Source organism: Platichthys flesus, chromosome 4 (genome assembly GCF_949316205.1).
Source record: "Platichthys flesus chromosome 4, fPlaFle2.1, whole genome shotgun sequence".
Taxonomy (NCBI): Eukaryota; Metazoa; Chordata; class Actinopteri; order Pleuronectiformes; family Pleuronectidae; genus Platichthys; species Platichthys flesus.
Genome location: NC_084948.1, coordinates 19753773 through 19773668, shown reverse-complemented (window position 1 = coordinate 19773668; position 19896 = coordinate 19753773). Strand labels below are relative to the sequence as shown.

Below are 19896 nucleotides of genomic sequence, written 5' to 3'. Positions count from 1 at the left end.
ACCAAAAACCTCTTAGTTTGGAGCAGTTTAATTAAAAAGCTTTACAGACAGATACCTAAGCTGTTTCTGAGAGGTGGGAATGTGTTTAGATGATATTATGTGTTATTATATAAAAAATAATTATAATGAAATTGATCAGGTCATTATTACTAGGCTGCAGTACCAGTGCAGGACGGACTGTGGATGTTGTGATGATAAGAGCACAGGAATGTTAAAGATATAAGGTGTTGGCACTCCTATTGCTTTATTGCATATTATTGCCAAAACAAGCTGCATTAAGATGTGGATGCAATTGCTCTTGCAAGTGTGCAAACTTAAGTCGAGATAACAACAATAAAGAGACAGGTTGTTATGGATTTATGTTATTCATATGAAATAAAACAACATTACATATTTGACTTCAAATGTATTTTATTGACTGTAGTGTTATATAGGTATGATTCAATAAATCATAACATCATATATATATGTATATATTAAATGTTTGACTGCATGTTCACAATGATGAATCGAATGAAAAATAAAAAAAGCTATTCAACATTTATGTTTTAATGAAACATAACATATTTTTGAAATATTGTTGTAACATGTTTATGATCATGTTTTTCCCATCAGATGTTGCTTTGTGTTCAATTCCGGTTTGAGAACAATAATAAAGCATTTAGGTGCAAATATACAGAAGAGAATTCCATAACTTGAGGCCAAAATAGCAAATACCTCCACTGCCACAGTGAACTTCCCAGGAGTGCTGACGTAAGCTGGAATAAATGTGATCCAGACTGCACAGAATATCAACATGCTGAAGGTGATCAATTTAGCTTCATTGAAATTATTAGGTAACTTTCTACCCAAAAAAGCAAGTACAAAACAAAGGACAGCAAGGAGTCCGATGTATCCTAACACAGCCCAGAAGCCTATCGGTGATCCGAGGGCACACTCAAGAATGATCTTCTCCTTATAGTGGCTTACATTTTTGAAGGGAAATGGAGGATTTATGGTCAGCCAAAGAATGCAAATTACAATCTGTATCAGAGTGAACGCCAGAACACTGATTCTCTGCTGTGCAGGACCGAACCATTTCATCATATTTCTGCCTGGAAGTGTCGCCCTGAAGGCCATTAACACCACTATAGTTTTCCCCAGAATACAAGAGATGCAGAGGACGAAGGTGATGCCGAACGCCGTGTGTCGCAGCATGCAGGACCACTCAGAGGGCCGGCCGATGAAGGTGAGGGAGCACAGGAAGCACAGAGTCAGGGAGAAGAGCAGCAGGAAGCTCAGCTCCGAGTTGTTGGCCTTCACCAAGGGAGTGTCCTTATTGATCAGGAATAGCATTGCCACAATTAAAGTGAGAACTACACCAAACACAGTGAAAAACACAAGTGTTTTACTCATAACCTCAGTGAAGGAGAGGAACTCAACATTTTTCAGAACACAAGCATCTCTGTTTTGATTGGACCAGTACTCCTCAGGACACTTTTTGCATTCATTAGAATCTGCAATAGAATGAATGTTACCATTATTACAATCCAGTATGTGGCATTCTGACAACACAAATGAAAGCCTGTACCACAGCAAACTTTAACATGATGCATTGTGAGCTAACAAACAGTGTGTTCATATTGCCGGGTATCAGGTTTGTGGCACCTGTGGTGTTGCTGATTTCTCCCTCTGCACATGGAATACAGTTGTAGCAGCAGACGGGTTTTCCTTTCTGAAGGACTTTACGAGTTCCTGGACGACAGCTCTCACTGCACACTGACACCGGCAGCTTTGGATTAAAGAAATAATTTTGACATTACATTTATTTCCACAATACATCAGAACTACAAGGCCATACAGACATTCAGCTGTGACTCTTATATTTGCCTCTCTTTTTCCTCCAGGCCATATTATGGCTTCATTCTTGAGGAAGAACTTCTTTCCCGGCGGCAGGGAGGCATCATAGTAACCAACAGGTTTGAAGTGGACCGAGCCGTCTGATCCACGCTGCCAGTTTACCACCTCATACAGGGCCACAGCTGCTCCGGTGCTGTCGAACCACACCTGCTCCCCATTCTTAGTCGTGAAGTTCACTTGCTTCAGGGACTCGACCGCCTGAAAAGCCAAAGACAAATTTTAGTCAATTGAGTTCCAAGTCTGAAAAAGTTAAGTTGTCACTTGAATTTACCTGCCAGGGTGTAACCTTCACCGTCCTGTCACACCCCTGACTTTGTGAGCACTTCAACATGCTGTGAAGAGAATAGGCCACAGCATAGATGGCTTTGTAGACGTTACCGGAGTATCTCGGCTCCGTCACATCATTGTTATAATATTTCAGCTCTGTTACATTGTGGTTTTCTTTGCAAGGTGCAGCTCCTGTCATGCAGTTGTTATGTCCCTCCTTGCACTTAAACTCTCCCTGACAGAAATCTTTGGTTAAATACTCATCCAGGCCACTGATGTTGGCTTTCTGCACAGCGAAGCCCAGTGAACCTCCCAGGTAAGTAAAGCTGGTCGGAGTCACAAGGCTGTCGGCAGTGATCCAGGCCTCCACACCAATGAACTGATGGCCCGTGATGTTGTGGAGACTCAGCTGCTCCAGCAGGTTGTTCATCTCTACGTGGGCCAGGAAAGCCACGATGACCCGGGCAGTGCTCTTGCGGATCACTTCGACCACTTTCATCAGTTTCTCCGGTTCTTCCCTGTGAAATTTCTCGGAATACTCAACACAGACGCCCTCCTTTTGGGCTAAGGAAAGGAAGATGGCCATGCCGTTGTTACCATAGTCGCTGTCGCTGTTGACTGCCCCAACCCACGTCCAGCCAAAGTGCTTGACCAGCTGGGCGAGGGCTCGGCTCTGGTAGAGGTCACTGGCAATGGTTCGAAAGAAGGAGGGATACTCCTTCCTGTTGCTCAAACACTCACAAGTAGCTGAAGGACTTATCTGGGAATTCAGAAGAAGCGTGACAGAACTAGGAGGATTTGTAAATAATAAACGCATGAATCCATATGGACCTGTGACTTACCACTGGTATTTTGAATGGTCCTGTAGTGCGTGACAGCACGATGGTTGACGAAGACTCAGACTCCCCGATTATAGCATGAACGGCTGACTGACCGGAGCAGCTCTTTCCTGTCGTCAAGTCGTCGCCGTTCATCAGGGCCATCACTGCTCGCATCGAGGACAATGTTGAGCCACAGTTGTCATAAATACGGTATCCGATAGAAACATTGGGAAGAAGGACGTCACTTTCGTTTATTTCTTCGATTGCAAAAATCATGGTCTGGGCAAGTCGAAACTCCCTGAGGTTGACACTGAGACAAAAAACAGCCAAATAGAAACAACGTACACTGTGAAATACATCATCAGCAAGTATTGTTATGCAGTGCCACCAATTACCTGGAGCATGTGAGGCGTGTTGGTTTCACTGTAAAAGAAAGTGAAGGTTGTGCAATTTTGCTGTGGATGGAAAAGGCTCCCCCGATTGTCACATCTCCCCCTTTAGACAACAGGGGGATCTCTGGACTCCCCAGTATCTGACAGACAGGAGCTTCCTCCTCTGCTGCTGCAAATGCAAACAGGAGCCCCACAAAAACCATGCCGGTTTTCACTGGTGACATTTTCTACTCCCAGAACCTGAGAGGGCACTGCCACCCACGTCAGGGTCCAAAAGGACCAGAATGGGACTTTTATAATCTTAGATGACGACAGAGCTCGCTGATTTCTTAATGAGCAATCAGAGATAAGTTTGATAGAACAGTTTTGATTGGCCATAGCAATAAAATGTCAGTACAGAGTAACTGAATGATGGCAGGCATAGTTACATATTACTTTACAGATAAATTACTTTGTGTTGCTACAAACTTTTCAACAGAAAATAAAAGAGAAAAATTGCAAAAATAAAATTAAGTCAATCCACTAACATAGTTTAAGTTATATTTTTAATTGGACTGGGACCTTTATGCATAATCAGTGATTTTTATTTGGATACACTTTATATACTTCATGTTGACAATACCTTTCCTTTCATTGAGAGATTTCTGTGTTTAAGAGCTATGTCGACTGGTGACTGTCATAGGCTATGAAACATAATTACCTTTACTAAAATGTACTGCTTTGATGATAAACAAAACAAAAAAAGTACAAATGAAACACATATGTATCATTAAAACATGCAGCCTGTGAAATTCCCATTTTACCCGCTATTTTCTCACACAATGTTGTGTAGACATCAAAAGCAAATTTGACTAAAGAGTGTGTAAACAGAGGCAAACATTATGACAAGTCAACAACCATCTTCTTGAAAGAATCCTACTATTTTGTAGAGCTGGAGGTGAGAGGTGTCCATTAATTAAAAAAAATATATACATTAGGGTTACCCAAACCATTTGTTTTTGGACATGTACCAGTTCTTGAAGAACAGGTGTTTGCACTCATTGTTGACTTGCTCAAAACGGGGATGTTTCAAAGAGCCATCTTTTTGAGAGGACCCTAACCCTTATTTATTAATTCATTTTATGGAGAGAGTTTCACCGATCAGTAATGGTTTCAATGAGGAAAACCTTGGGTTAGGTGTGGGTTAAAGTTAGAGTTTATTCTAATCTTGGTATAAATGAGATATCGTGCAATTGCAAATATCAAGACTGCATCAATATGAACTTTGATAATGAACACTTAAATATCATAGAAGATAACCACAATAATAATCTTTCTAATAATTTGGCTGTATACAGAATTTGTGAAAATGTTTATTTGGAATTGCTCGTTTGGATAAGTGAATTAAAGTGATACTTTTGACAGCCGATAAAAATAACAATTCAGCACACCTGATTTAGCAAGCCACTCAGCCATGTGAGATTTAATTTGACATTATTGTTATTTTTCAGTCAGAGGGATGATTAAAGGTGAGCTGATACGCCTCTTAAGCCCTTTTTAATTAAAAAGGTGTTTGTGTGTTTGCAGTTCATGAATTGCTTTAGGGCTCCGCAGAGAGTTTGTCTTTTGGGAGCTGATTTAGTACAAAAACATCTGGTGAGGCGCAGGTGCCTCACACCTGACCATGTAGACCTATGGCTTTTCCCACTCAAACACACCAGCGGACTAACAAACTCCCTCCAGGGCTCCCAGTGTCTCCAGCCTGCCTCCACACACCGCACCGTGAAGCTTTCAGAGCAGTTGCATCATGATCCCCAAAGATCTCCAGACGAGACCTTCAGGGCTTTTTCAAGACTCAACACTGAAGTTTAAATCTGTTTGTCCATTAGGTAGCATTTTGAACTCAATAAACTTCAAGAAAGAAATAAATAAAATTATTTAACTGTGGCACTATGGGAAGGGGAATCAAATCTTAATCAAAATATATAAATTATACAATTTAGGCGAGACAATAGAAAACAGATAAAAAAAGCTGTGCTGATACTTTTTTCACTGTTCATATAGTGTGATGATGTTTGTGCTTTACTTTGTAGAGGGAACTATGCAGATTTTTATTTTGAAGGATAAGCATTTCAGCCAACCCAATATAAGTTGTCGAAACTTTATTGATGTGTCATCCGTATGTTTATTGTAGACCATCTACACAAGGACATTGGGTTTCATTGTAAGGTTGAACACCTTCCTAAAAGACGATATATATGCAAACAAAAGTGAGTGTTTTCACTTTCTAACTTACTTACTTTTAAATTTGAATTCCTCTATTTTTTTTTTTATTTAAGTTTAACACGAATGGATGAAAATAAAATACACCAAAGAGTTAATTTTGTGCAGTCCATTACCACATTGCTGAAGATCTATATTGATTTTATTTTCCAAACATTACATCCCTGCATGAATGATGAACATCTCCTCTGGGAAGGCCGTCCATTCCTCAACCTGGCTGCAGGGCTTTGCATCCATCAAGCTACATGAGTGTGAGTGAGGTCGGGCACTGAAGTTGGGCGATAAGGCAACAGGTCGTTTCAAGTTTGATTGATGTGGTTGCAGTAGGGGCAGTCGAACACACCAGACTCACATGTTCACGGACCTGGCTCCATCATGTTGAAAGCATAGTCTGAAGCACTTACCATGTTTTCAAATGTTTCAGCAAAGGAGAGAAACACCAAACAAAAAAAGATTATATTCGGTCAAGTCCTGAATGCACTTGCACTTGCAAGTGTGCAAACTTAAGTCGAGATAACAACAATAAAGAGACAGGTTGTTATGGATTTATGTTATTCATATGAAATAAAACAACATTACATATTTGAATTCAAGTGTATTTTATTGACTGTAGTGTTATATAGGTATGATTCAATACATCATAACATCATATATATATGTATATATTAAATGTTTGACTTCATGTTCACAATGATGAATCGAATGAAAAGCTATTCAACATTTATGTTTCAATGAAGAGGCATATTTTTGAAATATTGTTGTAACATGTTTATGATCATGTTTTTCCCATCAGATTTTTCTTTGTGTTCAGTTCCGGTTTGAGAACAATAATAAAGCATTTAGGTGCAAATATACAGAAGAGAATTCCATAACTTGAGGCCAAAATAGCAAATATCTCCACTGCCACAGTGAACTTCCCAGGAGTGCTGACGTAAGCTGGAATAAATGTGATCCAGACTGCGCAGAATATCAACATGCTGAAGGTGATCAATTTAGCTTCGTTGAAATTATTAGGTAACTTTCTACCCAAAAAAGCAAGTACAAAACAAAGGACAGCAAGGAGTCCGATGTATCCTAACACAGCCCAGAAGCCTATCGGTGATCCGAGGGCACACTCAAGAATGATCTTCTCCTTATAGTGGCTTACATTTTTGAAGGGAAATGGAGGATTTATGGTCAGCCAAAGAATGCAAATTACAATCTGTATCAGAGTGAACGCCAGAACGCTGATTCTCTGCTGTGCAGGACCGAACCATTTCATAATATTTCTGCCTGGAAGTGTCGCCCTGAAGGCCATTAACACCACTATAGTTTTCCCCAGAATACAAGAGATGCAGAGGACGAAGGTGATGCCGAACGCCGTGTGTCGCAGCATGCAGGACCACTCAGAGGGCCGGCCGATGAAGGTGAGGGAGCACAGGAAGCACAGAATCAGGGAGAAGAGCAGCAGGAAGCTCAGCTCCGAGTTGTTGGCCTTCACCAAGGGAGTGTCCTTATTGATCAGGAATAGCGTTGCCACAATTAAAGTGAGAACTACACCAAACACAGTGAAAAACACAAGTGTTTTACTCATAACCTCAGTGAAGGAGAGGAACTCAACATTTTTCAGAACACAAGCATCTCTGTTTTGATTGGACCAGTACTCCTCAGGACACTTTTTGCATCCATTAGAATCTGCAATAGAAGTAATGTTACCATTATTACAATCCAGTATGTGGCATCCTGACAACACGAATGAAAGCCTGTACCACAGCAAACTTTAACATGATGCATTGTGAGCTAACAAACAGTGTGTTCATATTGCCGGGTATCAGGTTTGTGGCACCTGTGGTATTGCTGATTTCTCCCTCTGCACATGGAATACAGTCGTAGCAGCAGACGGGCTTTCCTTTCTGAAGGACTTTACGAGTTCCTGGACGACAGCTCTCACTGCACACTGACACCGGCAGCTTTGGATTAAAGAAAAATTACATTTATTTCTACAATACATCAGAACTACAAGGCCATACAGACATTCAGGTGTGACTCTTATATTTGCCTCTGTGTTTCCTCCAGGCCACATTATAGCTTCATTTTTGAGAACGAACTTCTTTCCCGGCGGCCGGGAGGCATCATAGTAACCAACAGGTTTGAAGTGGACCGAGCCGTCTGATCCACGCTGCCAGTTTACCACCTCATACAGGGCCACAGCTGCTCCGGTGCTGTCGAACCACACCTGCTCCCCATTCTTAGTCGTGAAGTTCACTTGCTTCAGAGACTCCACCGCCTGAAAAGCCAAAGACACATTTTAGTTAATTGAGTTACAAGTCTGAGAAAGTTAAGTTGTCACTTGAATTTACCTGCCAGGGTGTAACCTTCACCGTCCTGTCACACCCCTGACTTTGTGAGCACGTCAACATGCTGTGCAGAGAATAGGCCACAGCATAGATGGCTTTGTAGATGTTACCGGAGTATCTCAGCTCCGTCACATCATCATTATAATATTTCAGCTCTGTAAGATTGTGGTTTTCTTTGCAAGGTGCAGCTCCTGTCATGCTGTTGTTATGTCCCTCCTTGCACTTAAATTCTCCCTGCCAGAATTCTTTGGTTAAAAACTCATCCAGGCCACGGATGTTGGCTTTCTGCACAGCGAAGCCCAGTGAACCTCCCAGGACAGTAAAGCTGGTCGGAGTCACAAGGCTGTCGGCAGTGATCCAGGCCTCCACACCAATGAACTGACGGCCCGTGATGTTGTGGAGACTCAGCTGCTCCAGCAGGTTGTTCATCTCTACGTGGGCCAGGAAGGCCACGATGACCCGGGCAGTGCTCTTGCGGATCACTTCGACCACTTTCATCAGTTTCTCTGGTTCTTCCCTGTGAAATTTCTCGGTATACTCAACACAGACGCCCTCCTCTTGGGCTGCGGAAAGGAAGATGGCCATGCCGTTGTTACCATAGTCGCTGTCGCTGTTGACTGCCCCGACCCACGTCCAGCCAAAGTGCTTGACCAGCTGGGCGAGGGCTCGGCTCTGGTAGAGGTCACTGGCAATGGTTCGAAAGAAGGAGGGATACTCCTTCCTGTTGCTCAAACACTCACAAGTAGCTGAATGACTTATCTGGGAATTCAGAAGAAGCGTGACAGAACTAGGAGGATTTGCACATAATAAATGCATGAATCCAAATGGACCTGCGACTTACCACTGGTATTTTGAATGGTCCTGTAGTGCGTGACAGCACGATGGTTGACGAAGACTCAGACTCCCCGATTATAGCATGAACGGCTGACTGACCGGAACAGCTCTTTCCTGTCGTCAGGTCGTCGCCGTTCATCAGGGCCATCACTGCTCGCATCGAGGACAATGTTGAGCCACAGTTGTCATAAATACGGTATCCGATAGAAACATTGGGAAGAAGGACGTCACTTTTGTTTATTTCTTCGATTGCAAAAATCATGGTCTGGGCAAATCGAAACTCCCTGAGGTTGACACTGAGACAAAAAACAGCCAAATAGAAACAACGTACACTATGAAATACATCATCAGCAAGTATTGTTATGCAGTGCCACCAATTACCTGGAGCATGTGAGGCGTGTTGGTTTCACTGTAAAAGAAAGTGGAGGTTGTGCAATTTTGCTGTGGATGGAAAAGGCTCCCCCGATTGTCACATCTCCCCCTTTAGACAACAGGGGGATCTCTGGACTCCCCAGTATCTGACAGACAGGAGCTTCCTCCTCTGCTGCTGCAAATGCAAACAGGAGCCCCACAAAAACCATGCCGGTTTTCACTGGTGACATTTTCTACTCCCAGAACCTGAGAGGGCACTGCCACCCACGTCAGGGTCCAAACGGAACTGAATGTGACTTTTATAATCTTAGATGACAACAGAGCTCACTGATTTCTTAGTGACCAATCAGAGATAAGTTTGATAGAACAGTTTTGATTGGCCATAGCAATAAAATGTCAGTACAGAGTAACTGAATGATGGCAGGCATAGTTACATATTACTTTACAGATAAATTACTTTGTGTTGCTACAAAATTTTCATCAGAAAATAAAAGAGAAAATTACAAAAATAAAATTAAGTCAATCAACTAACATAGTTTAAGTTATATTTTTTTAATTTGACTGACACAATTACTTTGGATACACTTTATATACTTCATGGGGAGAGCGTGGCCTAGGGGATAGAGCGGGTGCTCTGCAACAAGAAGGTTGCCAGTTCGAATCCCACTCTATCCCATCTGCATGCCTAAGTGTCCTTGGCAAGATACTGAACCCCTAGATGGCCCCTCATAAAATGATGAGTGTTCTAAAAAAAAAATGTAAGTCGCTTTGGATAAAAGCGTCAGCTAAATGACATGTAATGTAATGTTGACAATACCTTCCCTTACATTGAGAGATTTCTGTGTTTAAGAGCTATGTCGACTGGTGACTGTCATAGGCTACGAATCATAATTACCTTTACTAAAATGTATTGCTTTGATGATAAAAAAACAAAAAAAGTAAACACATATGTATCATTAACATAACATGCAGCCTGTGAAATTCCCATTTTACCCGCTATTTTCTCACACAATGTTGTGTTAGACATCTATCATATCATATCATATTATATTATACTGCATTCATTGCATATTACAATCGGACACTGTTTACTGTTTTGCATTTTGCATTTCTCTTTTTACTTCACTTTTTATATCTTTTATCTTCTATATATTTTTATCCAGAAATGTTTATGTAAAAATAAATGTTACTTTGTATAAATATCGGAAAAAAGTGATTAAATAAGAAGTAAACAGTGAGTAAATATATACTGGTTTTCTATTTTTTATTGCCTTTCCTATGTATGTTGTATTTATTGCGTTTTTATGTTATTGTGTTTTTATGTCCTATGTTCATTGTATGCACTAATTACCAGAGCAAATTCCTTGTAGGTGTAAACCTACTTGGCAATAAAATACTTCTGATTCTGATTCTGATTCTGAAAAGCAAATTTGACTAAAGAGTGTGTAAACAGAGGCAGACATTAGGACAAGTCAACAACCATCTTCTTGAAAGAATCCTATTATTGTGTAGAGCTGGAGGTGAGAGGTGTCCATTAATTAAAAAAAATATATACATATATATAAATATACATTTAGGACAAAAATGCACAATTTGTATCGTAAGAAAATATAAATTATAGAGAAATAGGAAAGTACATTAGGATTAGGATTACCCAAACCATTTGTTTTCGGACATGTACCAGTTCTTGAAGAACAGGTGTTTGCACTAATTGTTGACTTGCTCAAAACGGGGATGTTTCAAAGAGCCATCTTCTTGAGAGGACCCTAAACCTTATTTATTAATTCATTTTATGGAGAGAGTTTCACTGATCAGTAATGGTTTCAATGAGGAAAACCTTGGGTTAGGTGGGGGTTAAAGTTAGAGTTTATTCTGTTCTTGGTATAAATGAGATATCGTGCAATTTCAAGTATCAAGTCTGCATCAATATGAACTTTGATTTGCGTGTTTTTTCTTCCTTTTTGAAAATATATCTTATCTGGCCATTAACACTTAAATATCATAGAAGATTACCACAATAATAATCTCTCTATTATTTGGCTGTATACAGAATTTGTGAAAATGTTTATTTGGAATTGCTCATTTGGATAAGTGAATTAAAGTGATACTTTTGACATCCGATCAAAATAACAATTCAGCACACCTGATTTAGCAAGCCACTCAGCCATGTGAGATTTAATTTGACATTATTGTTATTTTTCAGTCAGAGGGATGATTAAAGGTGAGCTGATACGCCTCTTTAGCCCTTTTTAATTAAAAAGGTGTTTGTGTGTTTGCAGTTCATGAATCGCTTTAGGGCTCCGCAGAGAGTTTGTCTTTTGGGAGCTGATTTAGTACAAAAACATCTGGTGAGGCGCAGGTGCCTCACACCTGACCATGTCGTAGACCTCTGGCTTTTCCCACTCAAACACACCAGCGGACCAACAAACTCCCTCCAGGGCTCCCAGTGTCTCCAGCCTGCCTCCACACACCGCACCTTGAAGCTTTCAGAGCAGTTGCATCATGATCCCCAAAGATCTCCAGACGAGACCTTCAGGCCTTTTTCAAGACTCAACACTGAAGTTTAAATCTGTTTGTCCATTAGGTAGCATTTTGAACTAAATAAACTTCAAGTAAGAAAGAAAGTAAAATTATTTAACTGTGGCACTGTGAGAGGGGGAATCAAATCTTAACCAAAATATATAAATTATACAATTTAGTCGAGACAACAGAAAACAGAGAGAACAGACTTTTTTCACTGTTCATATAGTGTGATGATGTTTGTGCTTTACTTTGTAGAGGGAACTATGCAGATTTTTATTTTGAAGGATAAGCATTTCAGCAAACCCATTATAAGTTCTCGAAACTTTATTGATGTGTCATCCGTATGTTTATTGTAGACCATCTACACAAGGACATTGGGTTTCATTGTAAGGTTGAACACCTTCCTAAAAGACAATATATATGCAAACAAAAGTGAGTGTTTTCTCTTTCTAACTTACTTACTTTTAAGTTTGACTTCCTCTCTTTTTTTTAAATTTAAGTGCAACACGAATGGATGAAAAAAAAATACACCAAAGAGTTAATTTTGTGCAGTCCATTACCACATTGCTGAAGATCTATATTGATTTTATTTTCCAAACATTACACCCCTGCATGAATGATGAACACCTCCTCTGGGAAGGCCGTCCATTCCTCAACCTGGCTGCAGGGCTTTGCATCCATTAAGCTACATGAGTGTGAGTGAGGTCGGGCACGGAAGTTGGGCGATGAGGCAACAGGTCGTTTCAAGTTTGAATGATGTGGTTGCGGTCGGGCCAGTCGAGTTCGAACACACCAGACTCACATGTTCACGGACCTGGCTCCATCATGTTGAAAGCATAGTCTGAAGTACTTATCATGTTTTCAAATGTTTCAGCTAAGGATAGAAACACCACACATTGAAAAAATCTATTATAATCTGAGTCACAAACCCCCAAAGCACACAACTTGGTCAGATTTGAGAGTATTTCACCAAATGTACAGTATCACACTTTGTTAAATAGAAATTGATTCATAAAAAAAAAATACTATATCCGGTCAGCCCTAGTGGTCGTGTCATGAGTTGGTCAAAACTGTGGGTGAAAAGGAACAAACTCAAATGTTTCAATCTTGTTGATACTTTTTTGTCACCACAACATAGTCGCACTCTCACAACAGCACACTTGTCTGTGCTATTTGAACCAAGGACCATGGTCGTTACCATAGGACAATGGTGCCATCTTCTGGAATCGGTATAGAACAGCTACAGAGCTCTATTAATGACAGAGATTCTGCTGCTGCAGCTGCTGCTAATGATGATGATTATAATTATAGTTAATAGAATGAACAAAACAAAACTTAAACCAACACATATGACACTGTAAGGGAGTAAAATATAAATATGATTACATAAGTAATTGCACAATATAAATATATAACTACAATAGTTCAAATTTCAGGAATAAGGCAAAAAAAAGAAACAATATAATAGGAAAAGTTAAAAACACTTAACTTTAAAATCTTAGAATGTATACCGGCTCAAAAAAAGTTTGCACGTTTATTATATACTGTTTAAAATGGAACTAGATTAGAATATTTCGTAAAATCATAAACCAATTTTCAAAGCGATAAAGAGACAGTACATTTGTGTTTATGTGTTTTATTTCATTAAAATCAGTAGGGACTCTTTCTAAATACTATTAGCATTATGTTAAGTGTAAAACGTTTCAACCAGACTCATAATTTCTTCTGAGCAAAATATCATCCACAATGTTCAATAACAACAGAATCAAGTTTCAACCGGAGCATTAAATTCATCAGATCATGTAAATCAGCATGTTTAATGATTTATCCGATATAAGTGAATGAGACAGACTTTGAAACATTGTACATTTTAGATTTGAATAACAACTTATTATATAACAATGTGAAACATTTTGAGTTTTAATAGTAAACTATCATGTTATATCGTGAAATGTTTTAGGTTATTAGGCTATAAAAAGTATGTTTTACTGTAAAATGTTATGTGGGTTTCATTTTACATGAAAAACTTTTACAGAAGCCCTGCCACACCAGAATAAGTCAAACATGCGTCATGTTCCTCGTGGCACTAAACCGGCAGCAATACAATTTATTTAGCAAAATAAAAATATTGCCAAGAATGAGAAAACAAATTGCAGTTGTGTTTGTCGGAAAGTAGGTGAGCAGCAAGTTGGGGGTTGGGTTAGGGTTTGCTATTTGTGCAAACTCAGGTCCATCAGCAACTGATTATACATTATGATTGTGTAGATGTTGGTCTCTATTAATATTCCATCTGAGTCAGACAATCAGGGAAAACACTGTTGGTTGACTCTAGTGATCTAAAAGTCTCTTAAAAAGCTGTGACCTTGGAGCCTACGTCTGTGTCCATTAATTTTGATTTATAGTGTTATTGCCCATATAAATTTAAACTGCAGATTTTCACCGATAAAATGCTGAAAATAAAGGTCAGTGTATACCAGGGAATACAATAGAGCCTCACAGCTGAATAACAACGTTCAGAAACTCAACATTGCCTCATTGCACCAAAGGTCGGCGTTATGTGACCTTCAGAAATACAGAGCAACACTGTCTGATGTGAAGAACCACTCTGCTCCCAAGGTTCGTTTGGAAAAGCCCAGCAGCGCATAAGGACTTGTGTCAGGTCATCTGTTATGATGAGTCTCTTTACTCTGGCCAGTGCCTGGCAGACACAGCTGATGACATCGAAACCCTGGAGAGACGGGGACCCCTAGTGTCTCCAGCCAAATGTGACATTTGGCAGAAGGTAGCTGATGATTTGTTGGTGATTTGACGAAAGGACAGAGAAACAAAAAACTGAAAAAAATCATCTGTGAAACATTTGTGTGTAAAAATCTCCTCAGACTATGCTTCGAAACTGGGATTTTCTGCAGGGCAGTATTCTGTACGCCTTTCAGTCATATATAGAAATATATTCAAATTGAGAAAAATGGAACATCCAAACTATGAAGTAACCCCAAGATCCAAACCCACTTAAAATGCAATAATGTGCTATAATACAGTAGGTTAGAATTACAACATAGGCAAGCTGTTTGAAATCTTAGTCCAGAAATGCAAGACTGAGGAAGATGGTCGGGAACTTAGGCCAAGATCCATTAAGGCTCTAATAAAGGTTGAGGTCAACCAAAATATATAGTCGGACCCTTGCTAAGCCAGGGAGTTCTATTTCTCATCGTAGGCTTAACTTCTTTTTTTGTTCTCATGACTTGCATTTTATGCAACTTGTTTTTACAGTTGTATTTATTTAGTTTCTTCCTAAAGTTGTGTCATCTTAAAGCTAAATGTTGAGGTCACTGTCTGAGGAAGACTTGAATGTCTAGAGTTGGTGTTTTCACTGAGAATCACAGTACTGTATGTCAGACTACCTGAACGAGGAACCCTGATAGTAATATGTATTAGCAATGTGTGTCAAACTCTTCACGATACATATTCCTATCAGGATTCCTCATCCAGTTTGACATGACAGATTTTTACACATTTAAAAGTTAATTTCATTAACTCCACCTCCAAACAAAGTTGTGTAGCTGGTATGGAATATTGATTCTGCTGCTGTGTCACTAATTAATGAGAGTGGCTTGTTTTGAAAGAGCCAAGATCATCTTTCATTAAATCTCAGATTTAATTATTTTCCCGACACAACACCTGCTCAGCGCCTGTTTCACCGCCTCAGGCCCAGATGTCATCAGTCTTGACGGAAACACTTGCTTGTCTTTGCTTGCCCAGCTGGCCCCATTGTTCCACCTCAGCCCCATGGGTAAAAGGCAAATTGGCAGGTTAAGGATGATGCCATGACGCAACATCTCTTCCACAATATACACAATAACAAGTTTTAAGTGCTTCCCAAGTGGGTGTGTTACACTTCAGTGCATGTTATTCATGACTGATTGGAAATTAAACAACACGCTAATGTTACTATAGGTTATTTTTCTCATGAACAAGTTGGAAAACAAGTCATTCCCGTAACACCCGCCAGACACAAACAAGCACAGAGAGGTGGTGTGACACAAACATTTGTTCCAAACATTTGATCTCAAACATCTGATCAGGCCTCCTGTTGTTCTTAACTTTCCTTTTCTATTATATACTTTGACATTACAGTGAACAATTTACACTGAGATTAACTGATGTTTAAGAACAAATGTTCTTTACTGGGTGATGGAGGATTGGTGGATTATCACAAGGACAGATTCCTTCTTGCTTCTACTCTATCTTCCTACATATTGTTTGATTTCTCCTCTCATAAATTAAATTGATAATAGCCTTAGTTGCAGTTACAATGTTAGGAGGGCCAAAGAGTGAAAGTTTGTTAAGCAAGTGACACAATCTTCAGACCTAAATTCTCAACTTTTCTCTATAAAAGCTTTTTATGTTTTATTACTTTCACTTTGAAGACGAATTGCCAAACAAGATGATCTGCCGTAGATTTTGACCCATGGTTTTACCCGTGGTTTACCAACCGCTGCTGTAGTTTATCAGAGGACATAGTAGAAGACATATTGAACTTGATTTGTTGACTGAAGGCTCAGTGCCCTGCCTCCACTGACTGCTACAGAGCATGCCAACAGACAGGCCAAGTTGAAGCTGATTAGATCAACGGTTCGTAAGATATGGCTTTCACATACAATCAGACATTTGTGGAATAAGTGGGTAGATGCAATAATATGATGACCTCATCCTGGCGTAATTACTACCATGTGATGACAAAGGATTGGATGAGATCAGAGATACATGAGATTGAAATTAATTTCCCCCACAGAGTGATTGAGTCAGGGTGAGCAGTTCATCTGCTGTTCATTTGCATAAAGGGAGCCAGTCAAGGTGGTTCGGCCATCTGAAAGGGGGACGTTTAGGTGACCTCTCTCTGGCAGTGTCCAGTTAGGAGGAGATTCTGGAGTAGACACAGAATCTCCCAGAGAGATATACTGTATATCCAGTCTGGGAAGATTCTCCATGAAGACCTTGATAATGTTGCTGGGGGAGGGATGTCTACAATTTCTCTCTGTGACAGATCTTGACTTCCTGCATATCACAAGACACCCTCTTTTAGTGCAGGCCCACCACAGGTTGATCAAACCTGGGTTTGCTTCCTAAACATTGTGCGATGTTTCTTCCTGATCCAGAGCCCTGGGCTGCAGCGTTCAGTATGTTATGTTTACTTTCAGGATGATCTCATCTTCCCCTGCCACCATTCCAAAATTAAGATTTTGGAATATCTCTGTGACCTCCAGCATAGAAATGAATTTCCTCCTCTGCCTTCCTGCTACTCCTTCTCTGGTGGATGTTTCTCAGGTTGTTCCTTCAGCATCCCACAGTACCCTTGGTCCATTCAGCAGTTCTGCTGAAAAGGAGTCTCTCTGAGGGGAACTGGAGATCCTTCAGTTACATTTTTGCATCTGAAGCCACAGAAGCTGTGCTCCCTCTGGTCTTCCAATACCTTTCTCCTTTCCACCCCTGGACCAGCCAAACTCTAAAGCAGAGGAGGCCTAAGTTCTTGCAGTCTTTACTTAAAGGGGACATATTATGCCCTTTTAACCCCAAGTTGATATGGTTCCTTGGGTCTTAATGAAATGTCTAACATATTTTGGTTACCACAAGGATCATTTTGGTTACCACAAGGGTAATTTAAAACAGCACCCCTTTACCCTGTCTAAAACACCGCTCCTCAGATTGACCTGATTTGAGTGCCTGTTCCTTTATAAGTTAATGAGCCAGCTCCCCCCCCCCCTCCTCCACGAAATATGAACGCCATTATTGACATCCGTTACCTTTGTAGAAATATGGAGACGAGGATAAAATCCTTCAACCATATCGTTTGAATCAGAGTCAGGCGAGTCGAAGAATGCCTGCGAGGCTTGGGCTGTCGCAGGGGCCTTTGGCGAAACACCAGTATCCCTGTGTCTCCCCGAGGCCGGGGCTATGCCTGTCTGAGGACCGCTTTTCCATCAGGGTATCGCCAGGGAAGCAGCTGTGACACGGTGAAATCCGGGGGTGTCCGAGGCAGCAGCGGATCTGCTGATGCATGACATAGCGGCTGGGTATCTGCTAACGTCACCGCCTTGGACACCCCTGGATGCACCGTGTCACCGCCACTTCCTCCGTCGCTTTTGCCGCGTGTAAACTTGCCGCTTACCTTGAGCGGGCTACACCGCAGGGAAGTCTCCAATGCTCCAAGTGAGCTGCCCTCGTGTAGATTTCGATCTAAGTTGCTGCAAGCTAGCGTTAGCTCACTGCTGCTACCCAGCAGACATCTTAGTGGCTGCTTAAACATGCGGATCGTCGAGGCGGAGACCCCCGGGACACCTCTAAATGCTTTCCGCAGGACCCAGGCTTCTACTGCACCATGTCGGCTGTACAGATCTGTGCGGATCTGTGCAGCCGACCACAGCGCATCTTGAGTACTTAATTTGCTCCATGCTGCTAGCTAGCTATTCCAGGTGTATCCGAGGATTGCAAAAACGAAGAGAAGTGCTTTGGCAAATATTGTATCTTTAATGAGTGTAGGGGGGATGATATTGGGGGGGTGGGGGGGTAAGAGAGACTTCCAATTGGCTTGGGACGAGGGAAGCATACGTAAACTCATTCGCAGTCACTCAAGCATGATGTTTCTGACATAGACAGAAACATCATGCCAGATGCCCAAATTAAGAAACCCTACAAAAGTGGAATTTTCATAATATGTCCCCTTTAAGTAGAAGTACAGATACTTGTGTACATAAAGACTCTGGTAAGAGTAGAAATACGGATTCATCTCCTTTACTCAAGTAAAAGTAAGAAAGTACAGCCTCTGAAATGTAGTTAAGTACAAAAGTAAAAAGTAGAAATTAATTTTTAACATCAATGATACACATTGAATCTTTTGATTACTCTGCAAAACTAAAAAAGTTATATCTACACAAAATAGGATAGTTTTCCTCTTTTGTTAACAGTCTGCACAGTCCTGGTACAGAGAAAACAAATCACTAGACACAGTCTAGTTTTGCTGCCAAATTTCGGAGTGAATAATAATGTCTGAACTGAACCCAGGTCCTTCATAAGCACCTGGATACTTTTTTAATAATAAATGGATGGAGAATGTGCTCTGGTTGTGTAAGTCCCTGCCCTTTGTACACACCGTCCGTCGCTACTACCGATTGGTTGGTTTAGTGAGGTCCTCGGATTGACTTTAGTCGAACTTTTGTCCTATACAACACCCCTAAATTCACAAGAGTATTGAATTGCTTAATTATATTCTCACTTTTCCCCATCTGTGTTAAGCTAACCCTCTTTCCAGTTTACATTTTTCGTCTTGCTCTCATCTGTTTTACTGTATCTCTATATATCACTAGCATCTATGCATACTATTGCACTTGTTTACTCACTCACTGTGACAACTTCTTTCGCACCACTGTCTGTTCTGTTTTCCCACACGTATTTCTGTGTATGTTTTTCTCAGTTTGCCTGTCTGCACATTCAAAGCCTTCGCAGAATACGATGCAACACCCAATACTCAAGGGCTCAAATTATCTTAAATCTCATATCCCTTTGAGGACAACTGTGATACAATTGCATTCTCATTATTGTTCACTTCTAATCAGCTTGTGTTCAGAAACAAGGCCGACCTCTCGTCCCGTGAGAGCACAGGATGTTCTAAATCTAAAACTTTGTTAACGAGTTACTTTACAAGAAAAAGCAAACAACTTAAAGTATTACTGAGTTTTCTGTTAGGGGGCTTCTGTCTGTCCTTTCCTGGGCATCACACAGGGACATATTAAGTCAATAAGCCTATATGACCCGGGGCAACACAACATATCCTCTTTACTTCATACTCGGTGGTGCTTTGTTTTGTTGCCTGGAGGGTTTTTCTTGGTAATGATAACACAACTACCTAATGAATCTCACATTATTAAACCTGTTTAACCTCATTGAAGGAGAAGAGAAAGTAGAAAAAAAAGTCACACTATGGAAGAAGTTTTCTTCGGATTCTGGTGAAGCTTTCAGGATGTTGAAAGTAAATAACTTCTTAGCAGTTTTACATATAATCTACATTCATTTAACACAATCATGTACTTATTTTTGTTTAACACACTGAATAATACAAATAATGTTTTGATGTTTCCATATCTTTGATACAAGTGTTAAGCTCTCCTTCCGCTCATTTGTTCAGTGTGTGTGCGG

The 19896-nt window shown here is 40.4% G+C and overlaps 2 protein-coding genes across 2 annotated transcripts; both read right to left on the bottom strand.

Moving 5' to 3' along the window:
• Window positions 1–597: 597 nt before the first annotated feature.
• LOC133951746 (extracellular calcium-sensing receptor-like) lies at window positions 598–3534 on the bottom strand. The gene is made up of 6 exons (XM_062385872.1): window positions 3383–3534; window positions 3009–3297; window positions 2171–2926; window positions 1870–2097; window positions 1648–1771; window positions 598–1496 (listed from the first exon to the last, which is right to left on the bottom strand). Exons 2-6 carry the CDS (start codon window positions 3261–3263, stop codon window positions 598–600), a joined length of 2262 nt encoding a protein of 753 aa, XP_062241856.1. The 5' UTR covers window positions 3264–3297; window positions 3383–3534.
• Window positions 3535–6416: 2882 nt separating this feature from the next.
• On the bottom strand, window positions 6417–13842 carry LOC133951745 (extracellular calcium-sensing receptor-like). The gene is made up of 7 exons (XM_062385871.1): window positions 13806–13842; window positions 9193–9355; window positions 8819–9107; window positions 7981–8736; window positions 7680–7907; window positions 7467–7590; window positions 6417–7315 (listed from the first exon to the last, which is right to left on the bottom strand). Exons 3-7 carry the CDS (start codon window positions 9071–9073, stop codon window positions 6417–6419), a joined length of 2262 nt encoding a protein of 753 aa, XP_062241855.1. The 5' UTR covers window positions 9074–9107; window positions 9193–9355; window positions 13806–13842.
• Window positions 13843–19896: the final 6054 nt, after the last annotated feature.

Bases quoted from the DNA above. Each gene is read 5' to 3' on its own strand.
- LOC133951746 (XM_062385872.1), bottom strand. From the start codon at position 3,263: ATGATTTTTGCAATCGAAGAAATAAACGAAAGTGACGTCCTTCTTCCC. The intron at 1,772-1,869 runs GCAAATATAAGA...TTTAATCCAAAG, and splicing joins GGCCTGGAGGAAAAAGAGAG to CTGCCGGTGTCAGTGTGCAG. The intron at 1,497-1,647 runs GTGCCACAAACC...ATTCTATTGCAG, and splicing joins AGAAATCAGCAACACCACAG to ATTCTAATGAATGCAAAAAG.
- LOC133951745 (XM_062385871.1), bottom strand. From the start codon at position 9,073: ATGATTTTTGCAATCGAAGAAATAAACAAAAGTGACGTCCTTCTTCCC. The intron at 8,737-8,818 runs GTAAGTCGCAGG...CTGAATTCCCAG, and splicing joins GACCATTCAAAATACCAGTG to ATAAGTCATTCAGCTACTTG. The intron at 7,591-7,679 runs GCAAATATAAGA...TTTAATCCAAAG, and splicing joins GGCCTGGAGGAAACACAGAG to CTGCCGGTGTCAGTGTGCAG.